General features: G+C 45.1%; 1 protein-coding gene across 1 annotated transcript; it reads right to left on the bottom strand.

Annotated features, from left to right (window-relative positions):
- Positions 1–4,036: 4,036 nt before the first annotated feature.
- On the bottom strand, positions 4,037–8,258 carry NDUFA5 (NADH:ubiquinone oxidoreductase subunit A5). Its single transcript, XM_066633949.1, has 5 exons — positions 8,132–8,258; positions 7,268–7,312; positions 5,941–6,057; positions 4,568–4,633; positions 4,037–4,206 (listed from the first exon to the last, which is right to left on the bottom strand). Exons 1-5 carry the CDS (start codon positions 8,150–8,152, stop codon positions 4,105–4,107), a joined length of 351 nt encoding a protein of 116 aa, XP_066490046.1. The 5' UTR covers positions 8,153–8,258; the 3' UTR covers positions 4,037–4,104.
- Positions 8,259–15,745: the final 7,487 nt, after the last annotated feature.

The raw sequence follows: 15,745 nt of genomic DNA, 5'->3' as shown, positions 1-15,745 counted from the left end.
AAATCCTTCACCTTTTCCCCCATGAAATAAGGCCCAAATTAGGAAATTAATTTAATTAATTTAAAATTAAATAATCAATTAATTAAATAATTAATTAAACAATAAATTAATTAAATTAAAGGAATTAATTAATTCATTCGATTAATTAATTCATTCGATTAATTAATTAGCTATTTAGTTAATTAGTTAATTAAGAGCATGAACACCTTGCTTATGAAAGTCTTTGCTTCTCCCTTTTGACCTGGGGAAAAAACTCACTGCATCCCAATCACAGGGAGCTCTACTAAGACACTGGAATTTTTCCCATTGTTTGCCTACAAAGGTCCAGCTGTTGACCTAGATCTCTGCAAGGAACTACAATACCCAGGATGCATAGCGAACCGTCGTTTCTGCAGAGGGAGAAAACTACTCAAATTCCCCTCACGCCTACAGCCCCCAAGGTGCTTTACGGCAACACGGTTCATAGCGGTCTTCGCGCAGAGCATTCTGGGAAATGCAGTTCGGGACTCCGTTAACTGTATTTTTTTTCCTTCGACATTTTCTCGACTCCCGCACCTCCCCTGGACGCGGCTGCCTGGCCCTGAGTGACGGTCATAAAGAAAGAGCAGCGCCTTTTACCTTCGAGCTGGAGTACCAGCGACGTTCCCCGAAGAGGCTGGCCGAACCCTGCGTCGGTGCCCGAGGCCAAAACGAGAGTGGCTGCAACCATGGCAACGGGACGCCGCGAGCTCTTGCGAGAACAGAGAACTCTCGCGAGAACAGGTAGCAAGGCTCTACATGTGTATGGCAGCGGAGGGGAACCGGGTTCCACTCCCTATTGCAAACATGTGGGATGTTCTTCTGAGTGAATAGCATTGCCTGTGGAAGGCCAGAAGTGACGTCATTAAGCAGGAAGTGACGTCATTGAGCAGGTCATAAACAGAAATAAGCACTTTTTTCCTTACTAAGGTGCTAATGACAAGCTACATGTAGCCTCCTCACCAGCTGCAAATGACAGAAAATACACCAATATTGTTACTATTTCAGGATATGGGAGAGCCACCCTTTCAGCAGTGACACCTCAGCAGCTGAGAGTGGCTTATGGGAGTGCTGGGAGAGTCCAAGGGGGGTCTTCCCCCTATATAGAGCTTGCTGGAGCTGCATCCAGCCCATGGGCCTTATGTTTGACAGAGATGGAGAAGAGACAACAGCAACAGCCAACGGAAAGGACGCCAGCCTGGGGTGAAGAGGGAGTTTCTCACCCTGCTCAATAGAAGAGGAAGATGCCTTTGTCCCCAGCTGCTAGTTGTCCTCCCACTGCTAGTTGAGTTGGCCGAGGACAGGCCTGCAAACGTCACCATTATTTTTCTGGACTGCTTAGCTCAGGGGTGTCAAACCTGTTTCATACAGAGGGCGGAATAGTAGTCATCATGCCTCCTGAGGGCCAGTAGTGATGTCATTAAACAGGAAGTGATGTCATTAAACAAGCCATAACAAAAAATAAGCACTTTTTCTCATTTAGGAACTTTTTTAGCTGCAAATGACAGAAAACACACAAATATTAACCAGATTTCAAGTTATGGGAGAGCCCAATTTCCATGTGGGCTGCCTTTTCAGCAGTAAGACCTCAGCAGTGCTCAGCAGCTGAGAGCCTGATAGAAAGCTTCCATGGGCCGCATCCGGCCCCTGGGCCTTATGTTTGACATCCCTGGCTTAGCTCCTTACCAGCCTTTTGTCTTTTTTGCTCCTTAAGCTTGATTTCTTGTGAATGGAACCTGTCTTTTTCCTTACAATGTCTGTATAAAGGCACAACTCCCCCAAACCTATCCCCCTGTTATGTGATCATACCTGCTGCCAGTGATTTCTACAAGGCTGGGGAGAGGCCCTCTGGTGTGTTTCATAGCCTTCTGGCTCCAAACGAGGAGCAGAGGAGAGCTATTCAGCACCTGAGGGACTTTATCATAGCCCCTCAGCTCCCAAATGCCCTGATCTCATTTTATTTCAGCCATTTAAACATGTTCTTATGTATATTTTTAATTTCTGTTTGTTTAGGTTTTGCATGCACTTGCATGATTTATGACAATTTTCACAAGCCAAAATAAATTTGCAAGCCAAATAAGGCTAATGCTTTGACAGTCATCCATTTTTGGACATCACTGCCCCAGGAGACAGCTTCTAGTTCTGTCTCTGAATTGAGGCATACAATAGAAGTCTTTCCCCCCATTCATTCACCCTATTCCATATATATAGCCTATAAGGCTACAACCCCACACCTAAGCCAGAGATACATGTGATGACTGCGCTATTAATATATTCAAATAATGCCTATTTTGATTAATGCTGATGATCACCTCATTTAAAAGAAATATTTGAATTTACAGATGCCATTTATGGCACAAAGTTCACCCTAACTAGAAAAGATTCCTTCCAGGAAACATAACAGAATGATTTAGGTATCCTATCTGGTATCCATTATGTTGTAATGGACTTGCATTTCTCTAGCTTAAGTTGACATTGCAGTATGAAATGCTAATTATTTTAAGTATCTTACAGAAGCAAGTAATATGGGAGGAATGGCCTCATGTACAGAGCCTATCAAAAGGGGGTAAAGAATAGATTCAACAATTTCCAGGAAAAGCAAAGAAAGAGGCCTTAAATTCAATTGAACAATTTGATTTAGATTATCTTTTATCTTGGTGCAGCTTCAAAGAATATTTCTGTATTATTAATCTTTGATTCTTTTCATCACTTGACAGTTTTCATCTTCATCATACCCTTTCTTTACCTATCTATTTCCTATCTATTATTTCCTATCTACCATATACTTACAAATAATGCCCCTAGTGGTTTTTCTTCTAAAGCGGTTTTACAAGTTGGTAGTGAACCTACAGTTCCTAGAGAAAAAATGAGGCAGATACTGTACTTCATCATCAGTGGTTGCTGTACATTAAAATGCATTTTAAAGAGAGTAGCTTTGCAGAAACCTCAACTCCCTCAAGGCGTTAGTGCAAGTTTAGTTCTAAAAATCACAAGTGCTACTAAATTTCATTGCAAGTTCATAGGTTTCTACTGGCCCCAGTCTTTTGACCTCTAGGTGCTTGCCACTTGCTGGTCAGAGGGGTGTGTGTGTGTGTGTGTGTGTGTGTGTGTGTGTGTGGGGCGACATTTCAGGAGATGTAGTTCCCCCACCCACAAACTGAATTAACCAGATCCCCTCTGAAAACGGCCCTTTCCTACTGTCCCAACTCACTGGAGTGTCGTGAGACACTCACTGGGACATCAAGGGAGACCTGCTGCCTGGCCGCCTCCTTCCTTACAATCCGGCCCTTCCTTCCTTCCTTCGAGGGACCGCCTCCTTCCTTACAATCTGGCCCGTGCTCTTAGATCTTCTGGGGGGGCCCTTTTGACTGTGCCGCCACTAAGAGATGTGAGAGGGGTGGCGGCCAGGAAGAGGGCCTTCTCGGTGGTGGCCCCCGAACTGTGGTGGCCCCCTCGGTGGTGGCCTCCCCTTAGAACTGAGAACTGCTCCCTCGTTGCTAACGTTTCGGCGTGGACTGAAGACCTTTTTATTTCAAAAAGCTTTTAATTGTTGACAGGCTGGCTGGCGTTCTTGCTTTTTATATGAAAATCCACGGGGTTTGTTTTGTTTTTAGCTTTTTATACATTGTAAACTGTTTTTAACTGTTTTTCATGTATTTTTAAATTGTTTGTTAGCCACCTTATGTGCCCGTTGGGCAAAAAGGCGGGGTACAAATTAATAATAATAATAATAATAATAATAAAGATGTAACCCTACAAACAGCAGCAGGCGGCTTCGCAGGCAGAGCTCCTGTGCACAATTTTCATGCACTTGAAGATGTTAAATAATCAAGGAGACTTTCTCTTTAGATACAAAAAAAAAATCAACTGGAATTTTCTCATTACACAAAAATGACTTGCCACTAAATATTAGAAAAACAGATGGCTATCCAAGTCCCATTCCTTGCCAAATGGAAAGCTTACAGTGATCTTCTAATTAAACACAGAAAAAAAACCCTGTGAGCAGCATTAGAGACAATTTTCATCCACGTTCAGCATACATTTAATAAAGTAATTTTCCACACAACAGTTTACAATTCGTGCCAACTATATTGGCCATTTCCACTGGTCAGCAGGAGGTTCTTCAACTAAAGGCTCCCATGGTCGCCACTGGACCATTTTTCTGGCTAGCGTGAGCTCATTTTCAGCCTGTTGACAAAACACATGTTTAATCTGAAACTGTCCCCAAAGATGCTGCACCAAAATCACTTAATGTACAGTTTGAGAGCACATTTTGCAAAATCACAACTCACTTTAAAGCACCCATTAAAGTCCCTAAATCTGGAATTCAATTGGCACTGGTCCTCACTGAAGTGTTGATCGCTCACAGCACTGAGAGTGAATGTGTGGCAGCAGATCTCATGTGGGTTGACATTCAAGGATGTAACTCACTGAAATATTGCAATCTGGTCTGGACTTGAGTATTATTAACAGTATTTATAAACCGCTTTTCAACAAAAAGTTCACAAAGCGGTTTACAGAAAAAAATCAAAGTATTGTTCAACTTTACCTGCAAAATCACTTCTTCTATCTGTCCACAACTGATTTTATCTTCTAGTTTTTGCACATCACGTTCCTATAAAGGTCAAGAACAAGTTAAGGACTCAGGTGTGTTCTACAAAGTACTATATTCCTCTCTTACAAAGTGAATGAAAAATAAGGTCAAGATAGTCTTTTCTAAGTACTGATATGCAGACTGACAGAGTAGTGCTGTCTAAGAAAACCAAAAGCTGTGGTTGCCAGCCATGCATGTTCAAATCCTTTCAACAACAATCAAGTATGCCAGGACAAAAAATCAGGTGTTTAAAATAGTTTAACCCAGTAGTTCTCAAACTGTCATTCTAAAAAGTAGGTCCTGGTGCTACAAACTGTTGGGAACCAGTCATTAACCTGGAAGTGATTTCATGGCTGGAAATATCATCAAGCAAGAAAAATTTTAACACCCATACAACAAAATCAAATCAAATTAAGTTTGCAATAAGTTAAAAAAATTATTTATAATAAAGAAATATCCTCCTAACACTCCCAAGCAGTTGCTGATGTGTTTCCTCAAAATCTCAAAGGCTGCAATCCTATCCACACTTACCAGGGAGTAAGCCCCACTGACTATCATTGTTAGAAGCATATAGATATAGTAGCCTCTTAAAAGTACAGATTCGTAACATTTCCTCAGATGCAGTCACATACCATGGAAGGACCAAGTCTTATATACTGAAAATAAAATACACCTGGAAATGAACGGGGACTCATCTGAAATTGGCTTGTGACCCACCAAGTGGGTACCAACCCACAGTTTGAGAAACACCGATTTAACCATTTAACAGGAAAAAAAATATTATGTTACCATGGCAGACTAAAATATTTACCTTGACAGGATAATAAACTAAGGGTGCAATCCTAACCAACTTTCCAGCACTGGTATAGCTGCGCCACTGGGGCATGTGCTGCATCCTGCAGTTGGGGGGCTGTCATGGAGGCATCCTCAAGGTAAGACAATGTTTGTTTCCTTATCTCGGAATTGCATTGCCCTTAAGTCAGTGCTAGAAATTTAGTTAGGATTGCGGCCTAATATTTTTTAGAGTGCTGGACCAAGGAGAACTTGACAACCACCCCTACAGAAGAAACATACTCGATAACCTAAAGTTATTCTTCCCGAATACTTAAAGATGAAGCTGGTAAGTACACATTCCGTGTTAAAGTTATTGAAAATTCAAATCCTTCCTCATTAATATTGGATAAGATATACATAATGCAAGTTATTTTAAGATAAATCACATTTATTCCAAGATGCACAATTTGACAATTGTAAGAAAGTAGATCTGATAAGCAAGCTGATGGATAACACCTAAATTCTCAATGCTTAAAATTATATGGCATACTTACTGTTTTCACCATATCAAACCGCTCATTTACAATCTTCTCAGTGTATTTCCTATATGCTGCATCTCTGGGCATGTTCTGTAGAGCTGCCAGGATTTTGGTGTACAAAACCCTCAAGCGCTGAAAAGATCACAGGACATTGAATAAACAGCTATTTAAAAGTTGACCATTAAATGTCTAAGGGCGCAATCCTAAGCCCTTATGTCAGTGCTTTCCAGCACTGGGGCATGTGCTGCATCCTGCAGTTGGGTGTCAATCACGGAGGTCTCCTGAAAGCAAGTGAATGTTTGTTCCCTTACCTCGGAGCTGCATTGCCCTGGAAAGCACTGACATAAGGGGTTAGGATTGCACCCTAATACAGTGAACACAAATAGAGAAAGTTCATTATTTGCTTCAGAGTCCATTTCCACAACAGAAACTGCCAAACTCTACATTAAAGCCTTGAGAACTCCAAATTATAGTGTTTTTTTTTAAATATTTCAACATTGTAAGTATTATAGTAGCTAATATCAAAAATCATAGTACAAAATGCAAAGCTATTCAAGTTTTATTAGCCTACTTAACATTTAGAAATCTGCCTTGATCAACAGCTAACATACCATGCTAGTATATAACCTCCCTCCATTTCTTTAATCTCCCAATCTCTCTCAAAATTTGTTTGGGCCCCCAATACGTCCATTCTTCTACCCCAGAAACATTTTCTTCCAGCAGCTTTGCCCACTGTGGTTTCCCCAGAATATCAAGCCCCAACATCTCACTGTTTAGATTGACAATTATTTGGTGTTAAATATGCTTATTTAGGTCCCAATCTTATCCAAATTTCCAGTGCTGATGCAATTGCAATGCAGCCTCAAGGAAATGGAACAAACTCTCCCTTACCTTGAGAAGGCCTCCATGACTGACCCTCCACTATAGGATGCAGCACACACCCTGTTGGTACAGCTGCATCAGTGCTGGAAAGATGGATAGGATTGGGCCCTTAGATGTTTTATCTGGTGTAGACCTGATACATTGTGGCTAACAGACAGCAGCCCAATCCTAACCTGCACTGGCGCAGCTTGGCTGCATGGCCTATGCTGTATCCAGGGCAGGTTAGGAGACAGATGGTTGGGAGACTCTTAGAAGCAGATAGCAAGGGGTAGCAGATGGAAGGAGGAATTGGTGAAAATGGCCTCTTTTTCACATATGTAACTCATGTTCATGAAAGTAACCGTTAGGGTTAAATCTCTCATATTTTAAAAGCTAACATGTGCTATTATTATTATTATTATTATTATTATTAACAGTATTGGAAGTCCATTTCAAACAAACAAATGCACTGGAAACTTACTTCATGTGGAGACTCAGATACCGCTAGCCCCACAAGCCCAGTAGTCTGCAGAGAGTAAAAAAATACATACTTAATAAACCAAGTGCTAATTTTTATCAGCATCAGTAGTGTCCCAATTTTTGTCCTCCAAAATTATTAAACCTACACAGGAAACTCTGCTTTTTCTTAAAAACACATAAGTAAGCTCTGTTCCCTCACTTTGTAATAGATCAGTATTTACTACTTTCTCCAAAAAAATAATTCACATGGTCAGATCTATCCTGTGACAAGGAGTTCCACAGACTCCTTTCTATCCTTTCTACTGGCTGCACAACCCTCCCAGGACATCCATTTGCAAAGCTCCTAGGAGGCCACCACCACATCCTGTGGCAAGGAGTTCCACAGATTAATAACTGCTTGCACAACCCTCCCAGGACATCCATTCGTGAGAACCTTAAGAGGCCACCACATCATCCTGTGGCAAGGCCGCAGACTCCTTGCTACTGGCTGCACAACCCTCCCAGGCCAACCATTTGCAAGGACCTTAAGAGGCAATAGCCACATCCTGTGACAAGGAGTTCCACAGATTTATAACTGCTTGCACAACTCTCCCAGAAGATCCATTCGCGAGGACCTTAAGAGGCAACCGCCACATCATGTGGCAAGCGGTTCCACAGACTCCTTGCTACTGGCTGCACAACCCTCCCAGGCCATCCATTGTTTGGAGGTGTTTCCATGGTTACCACTGAGCGACGTAAGCACAGACCCCCAGCTCCCTGGGCCCTGCCCAGAAAGGACCCTCTGTCCCCTTGCCCAGGCTGCTGGCAACTGCCCCATGGGGGGGAGGCAGCCTCCCCAGGACAGGACACGGCTAGCCCCCCTCACCTTCTTCAGCACTCCAGCCATTGTCACAGGATGGACTAGAGTGCCGCGCAGTGGATTCTGGGAGGAAAATAATGACAAAACCGAAGCTGGTCGCTAAATGGTTAGTACGCATGCGCAACCGTTCGCTTCTCGCGGAGAGGACAAGACTAAAGGACGCCGGAGTGCGCATACGCACCAGATCCGGCTTGAAAACTGAAGGACGCCAGAGTGCGCCTGCGCAACAATTCGCCGGTCACAGAGATGGGAACGGGGCCCCGAGATGCGCATGCGCACCAAATCGCAGAGATGGGAAGGCTAAAGGGCGCCAGAGTGCGCACGCGCAACAATTCGCTAGTCGCGGAGCCGGGAAGAGGACGAGACTAAAGGACACCGGAGTGCGCATGCGCGCACTCCACAATGCCCTGCGTAGAGTGAAGGGAAAGCTGAGGTGCTTGAATCGTTGCGGCGCCTTCTGCTGCACGCATGCGCAGAACTCTGAAATGCTCTCGCGTGACGTCATGAAAAGTGGGCGGGGCCTCTTCAGTCTCTCTGAGTTAACCCCTTAATTGCTCACCCGGCGGTTCTTTGCACGCAATGTTGAAGTCTGGCCGATAGAGGGCGCGCGGCGGAGTTCTGGGGGAGCTCGCCTGGGACTGGTACTATGGAACTCACCGAGACTTGATGCCGAGAACTGCAGCTGTGAATTACTTAAAGACACCCATGTCCCCTCTTGTGTGAAAAGGGGGACATGGGTGTCTTTAAGTAATTCACTGAATGCACATTGTTTATTCACTCATTACAACACAAGCCTTTGTCCTCAGACCTTTCCGCACCAGGACCCACTTTTTATATATATATAAAATGTTATATATATATATATATATATATATATATATATATATATATATATATATATATATATATATATATGAGTCCTTTTTTAGATTGTGAGTCCTTTTGGGACAGGGAACCATTTTGTTGATAACTGCCTTTGTGAACTTATTTCACTGAAAAGTGGTATATAAATATTTTTAATAATGACTTGAGTGAATCATTCTGTCTTCAGCCTTTCCTTTTGCATGACAAAATAGCTCAACTCCCGCAGTTTGCAAGATAGCTGCTAACTGCCCTACACAGAGCTGAGCTCCTGCAGTTTGCAAGCATGTGTAAATACTGAGATAAAAAAAGGACAATCTAAAAAAGGACTCAAAATCTAAATCTAATCTAAATTTCACAAACAGATAAAAACACATTAAAAAACACATTAGCAGAACCCATAAAAACAGTAGTCAGATAAAAGTCAGAATAAAAGAGCATAAAACAGCAGTACTTAGAGGAATCAAGCCTGTAAAAAGCAACTAAAAGATGTATAAAAGATGTTAAAAAGGCCATGAAGTCAGAAGGCTTGATTAAACAACAAGGTCTTCAGGCCTCACCGAAAAGTCTCCAGAGAGGGAGCCATTCTCAAGTCAAGGGGAAGGGAGTTCCACAACGTTGGTGCCACTACTGAGAAGGCCCTATTTCTTGCTGCCACCCCACGTACCTCCTTAGGCGGCGGCACTTGAAAGAAAACACTTCTGTTGTTGTGAAAGGATATATCAGAAATAATTACCTGTATATTTGTTTTGTACCCCTGGGGGCTGGGGGCCAAGAATAGGCCCTCAGTTTGGCTGTACTTGTCGTAAGAGGCGACTAAACAGCCACCGGGTAGATGGGACTCGTCAGCCTAGGAAGGCAGCTCATCTAAGAGAAGGAAACTGATCCCAAACCTCCACTGCCTTGTGGCTACATCCAGTTCTGGAAAAGGCTTCAGGAGTCAACCTCGAGGCAAAATCAGGAGCCGGAGTCCCTTAGGCAGTTCATGGCTGAACACAGTCACGTTCTGGCAACTCCTGCGACGCCGCTGGAACCAACCGTATTGGCTTCTGCCTTTCCATTGGACCATTCCAGCGACGTGGAGAGGGGGGATTTGCTGCATGGGTAACAGCCTATCCTCCATACCTTCTTTACCCAGGCTTCACGCACTGGAGAGGACACTCCAACTTCGCCATACGGCGTCGGCACAACACGGGAAGCAGCAGTTTACCGGTTATAAGTCTTTGCTCGATTGGCGTAGAGCATGACGCCAGGGGCTGCTTCCGACGGTGGGAGAGATCATTGCATCTCATTGGGCAGCTACCGCCCGCCTTAAGCTGGGCAGTCCCCAGCCAGTAAGGTGTTGCCTCGCCACGGTCCGTTAACCTCATGGGGTGCGTGGGGTTTAGGGTGAAAACCGACAAGCGGATCGACAACTCTGCACCATGCAACAGAAAACAGAAAACTACTGCCCTAAAGCTGGGCACCTGGAACGTTAGGACAATGACACCTGGCTTCTCTGATGACCTGCAAGAAATAGACGACGCACGCAAAACAGCTGTCATCGACATGGAGCTGAGCAGACTGCAGATGGACATCGTCGCCCTTCAAGAGACTAGGCTGCCAGATTCCGGATCTGTCAAGGAGAGAAATTTCTCATTTTTCTGGCAGGGAAAACCACCAAACGAAACCAGGGAACATGGCGTTGGCTTTGCGGTCAGAAATACCCTGCTGAAATCCATCATCCCACCTACTGCGGGAAGTGAAAGAATTTTGTCCCTGCAGCTCCAGTCATCAGCAGGACCTATCACTCTCATCAGTGCTTATGCACCGACTCTGTCGTCTCCAGCAGAAGCCAAAGACAAATTCTATGATGACCTGGCCACCACTGTCAAGAAAATCCCTGTAAAAGAGCCATTGTTCATCCTCGGCGATTTCAATGCTAGAGTTGGTGCTGATAACAGTTCATGGCCCACTTGCTTAGGTCAGTTTGGCACTGGGAGGATGAACGAAAATGGCCAACGCCTGCTAGAGTTTTGCTGTCATCACGGTCTCTGTGTCAGCAACACATTCTTCAACACAAAGCCCCAACATAGAGTCTCTTGGAGACATCCAAGATCAAAGCACTGGCACCAGCTCGACCTGATCCTCACCAGACGCTCCAGCCTTCCCAGCATCAAGATCACACGCAGTTATCATGGTGCTGCCTGCGACACTGACCACTCCCTGGTGTGCAGCAGAGTGAAACTGCAAACAAAGCGACTATATCACACGAAAAAGGAAGGAAGACCTCGCATTGATACCAGCAAGACCCGGGATCAGAGAAAAGTGGAGGAATTTGCACAAGCGCTTGAGGAATCTCTTCCAGGCCCGGCCGACGCAAACGCATCCAGCAGATGGGAACATTTCAAGAATACCGTTTACAACACCGCCTTGTCCATATTCGGCAAGAAGACCAACAAGGCGGCAGACTGGTTTGAAGCCCACTCTGAGGAGTTGACACCAGTCATTGAGGAAAAGAGGAGAGCTCAAGCAGCATACAAGGTCTGTCCCAGTGAGCGCAACCTGCAGGTCCTCCGAACTGCTCGCAGCAAAGTCCAACAGACTGCCAGGAGATGTGCTAACGACTACTGGCTCCAGCTCTGTTCCGAGATACAGATAGCAGCTGACACGGGCAACATCAAGGGGATGTATGATGGTATCAAGCAGGCCCTAGGTCCAACACAGAAGAAAATTGCCCCTCTGAAGTCTGCCACAGGCGAGGTCATCCAGGATCGGGCGCAGCAGATGGAACGCTGGGTGCAGCACTACTCTGAGCTATATTCCAGAGAAAATGTAGTCACCGAAGAAGCACTGAACAACATTGAGTGCCTGCCTGTGCTGGAAGAGCTTGACAGTGAACCAACCCTAGAAGAACTTCACGTGGCCCTGGACTCCCTTGCCTTTGGCAAGGCACCTGGAAAAGACAGCATCCCTGCTGAAGTCCTAAAATGCTGCAAAGAGATCATCGTCACTGAGCTGCATGAAATCCTCTGTCTCTGCTGGAGAGAAGGTGGAGTACCTCAAGACATGAGGGATGCAAACATCATCACGCTGTACAAGAACAAAGGTGACAGGGGTGACTGCAACAGCTACCGCGGCATCTCTCTCCTTAGCGTTGTAGGAAAGCTGTTTGCCCGAGTTGTACTAAAGAGGCTCCAGGTACTTGCAGAGAGCGTCTATCCAGAATCGCAGTGTGGATTCCGAGCCAACAGGTCCACCACTGATATGGTATTCTCCCTTAGACAACTGCAGGAGAAATGCAGGGAACAACGACAGCCACTCTTTATAGCCTTCATAGATCTCACAAAGGCTTTCGACCTGGTCAGCAGAGACGGCCTCTTCAAGATTCTCCCCAAGATTGGATGTCCACCCAGGCTCCTCAGCATCATCAGATCTTTCCACAAGGACATGAAGGGCACTGTTGTCTTCGATGGCTTCACATCAGACCCTTTTGACATCCGAAGCGGAGTGAAGCAGGGCTGTGTTCTTGCACCAACCTTGTTTGGGATTTTCTTCGCTGTCCTGCTGAAGCAGGCCTTTGGAACTGCAACAGAAGGCATCTATCTCCAGACCAGATCAGACGGAAAGCTCTTCAACCTCTCCAGACTGAGAGCAAAATCCAAAGTCCAGCTGAAATGTCTGCGTGACTTCCTCTTTGCCGACGATGCAGCTGTCACTACCCACTCTGCCAAAGATCTCCAGCAGCTCATGGATCGTTTTAGCAAGGCCTGCCAAGATTTTGGACTGACAATCAGCCTGAAGAAAACACAGGTCATGGTTCAGGATGTGGACTCACCTCCCTGCATTACAATCTCTGAGCATGAACTGGAGGTTGTCCATGACTTTGTGTACCTTGGCTCAACGATCTCCGACACTCATTCTCTCGATGCCGAGCTAAACAGGCGCATCGGTAAAGCAGCTACCACGTTTTCCAGACTCACAAAGAGAGTCTGGTCCAACAAGAAGCTGACGGAACATACCAAGATCCAGGTCTACAGAGCTTGCGTCCTGAGTACACTTCTGTACTGCAGCGAGTCATGGACTCTTCGCCCACAACAGGAGAGGAAACTGAGCGCTTTCCACATGCGCTGCCTCCGACGCATCCTCGGCATCACCTGGCAGGACAAAGTTCCAAACAACACAGTCCTGGAACGTGCTGGAATCCCTAGCATGTATTCACTGCTGAAACAGAGACGCCTGCGTTGGCTTGGTCATGTCGTGAGAATGGATGATGGCCGGATCCCAAAGGATCTCCTCTATGGAGAACTCGTGCAAGGAAAGCGCCCTACAGGTAGACCACAGCTGCGATACAAGGACATCTGCAAGAGGGATCTGAAGGCCTTAGGGATGGACCTCAACAAGTGGGAAACCCTGGCCTCTGAGCGGCCCGCTTGGAGGCAGGCTGTGCAGCATGGCCTTTCCCAGTTTGAAGAGACACTTTGCCAACAGTCTGAGGCTAAGAGGCAAAGAAGGAAGGCCCATAGCCAGGGAGACAGACCAGGGACAGACTGCACTTGCTCCCGGTGTGGAAGGGATTGTCACTCCCGGATTGGCCTTTTCAGCCACACTAGACGCTGTGCCAGAACCACCTTTCAGAGCACGATACCATAGTCTTTCGAGACTGAAGGTTGCCAATACATATATATATATGGGAGAGGCCATGCTGCACAGCCTGCCTCCAAGCATGACGCTCAGAGGCAAGGGTTTCCCAGCTGTTGAGGTCCATTCCTAAGGCCTTCAGATCCCTCTTGCAGATGTCCTTGTATCGCAGCTGTGGTCTCCCTGTAGGGCGCTTTCCCTGCACAAGTTATCCACAGAGGAGATCCTTTGGGATTGGCCATCGCCCATTCTCACAACATGACCAAGCCAACGCAGGTGTCTCTGTTTCAGCACTGTATACAAGCTGGGAATTCCAGCTCATTCCAGGACTATGTTGTTTGGAACTTTGTCTGCCAGATGATACCGAGGATGCATTGGAGGCAGCACATGTGGAAAGCGTTCAGCTTCTTCTCCTGTTGTGAGCGAAGAGTCCATGACTTGCTGCAATACAGAAGTGTACTCAAGATGCAAGCTCTGTAGACCTGGATCTTGGTATGTTCTGTCAGCTTCTTGTTGGACCAGACTCTCTGTGAGTCTGGAAAATGTGGTAGCTGCTTTACCAATGTGTTTGTTTAGCTTGGTATCCAGTGAAAGAGTGTCGGAAATCGTTGAGCCAAGGTACACAAAGTCATGGACAACTTCCAGCTCATGCGCAGAGAATGCAATGCAGGGAGGTGAGTGCACATCCTGAACCATGACCTGTGTTTTCTTCAGGCTGATTGTCAGTCCAAAGTCTTGGCAGGCCTTGCTAAAACAATCCATGAGCTGCTGAAGATCTTTGGCAGAGTGGGCCAAATATTATTATATTTGGCCAAATATTATTTATTTATATATATATATATATATATATATATATATATATATATATATATATATATATATATATATATATATATATATATATATATAGTTTATAACAATGATTGTGCTTATTCCTTGTAGCTTGTGTGTGTGTGTGTGTGTGTGTTTAACAATTATAACAATGATCTCACGATATGATAACAATGACCTTTTTAACAACAACACAGGCCTACAAAATTGAGGGTTAGAAACGTTTTTCCCAAACTTTATGGTGGTTTGATATGAATCTGGGGTGCCGATTCCAAAAATGGCATCCGTTTTGCCCTATCACCTCTAGTTTTGGAGATATAGTATAGCCTCATTAGTGAATGGTTCAAGCAGCTTCCTCATGAGGAAGCCATTGGTGTAACGTTTAAGGAAGCAAAATGTGTGTTGGCCTGTGTAGTCAGTTGGGCTTATTCCTGTGTTGCAGCCTAGGATTGTTAAATATTTTCCTGCTTGATGATGTCACTTCATCATGACATCATATAAATATAATATTTATATTTATATATAATAGCCTGTTCAAAGTACAGGTCTGTAACATTTCCCCAAATGCAGTCACATACCAGTCTAATATATTAAAAAATAAAACTTTGAAATGAATGGGAACCCACTGGAAATTGGCTCACGACCCACCTAGTGGGTCCCAACCCACACTTTGAGAAGCACTGATTATAAATTATATTCTGTATTTCAGACATACAATGAGAGAGGCTCACAGAATACAAGGGGTCATTCAGGCAAAGACTCTATTAATATTAATACTCTAAGGCTGCAGTCCTGTTCAGATTTTTTCTGGGAATAAGCCCCACTGAACACAGCCCCCTTCAAGCCCCACTTAAATGGAACTGACCTTCTGAGTAGACATGCATAGGATTGCACATGGTGCTTTAAAAGTCAAAACTAGCACTTTGAATTGGGCCCAGAAATGAGCTTCTGTAGCCGCCAGAGCACTAGTTGCAGTTTCTGGACTGTCCTCAGAGGCAGCCCCACGCAGAGTAGGTTTCAGTAATCTCATATGGAAGTCACTATGGTTGGGTCTAAACAACCCAGTTATGGTTGAGCGGGCAAATCAGCCGAAGCTAAGCAAAGGCTCCCTTAGCCACCACCACCACCTGGGAATCCAGGAGCAGCTGCAGGTCCAGGAGAAACCCCAACATTACCAAGAAGGCCCTTTCATTGCTGTACCCCCCCCCCTCCCCAGTGTCTACTGACAGCAGAATGAAGGGCAGGTTGATATGGGCGTAGGCAGCCCTTAAGATAACCAGGTCCCAGGCACTTTGGGGCTGGAAGGGT

This window comes from Tiliqua scincoides, chromosome 7 (genome assembly GCF_035046505.1).
Source record: "Tiliqua scincoides isolate rTilSci1 chromosome 7, rTilSci1.hap2, whole genome shotgun sequence".
Classification (NCBI taxonomy): Eukaryota; Metazoa; Chordata; class Lepidosauria; order Squamata; family Scincidae; genus Tiliqua; species Tiliqua scincoides.
The sequence above is the reverse complement of the archived record's forward strand: the minus strand, read 5'-3'. Positions and strand labels throughout refer to the sequence as shown.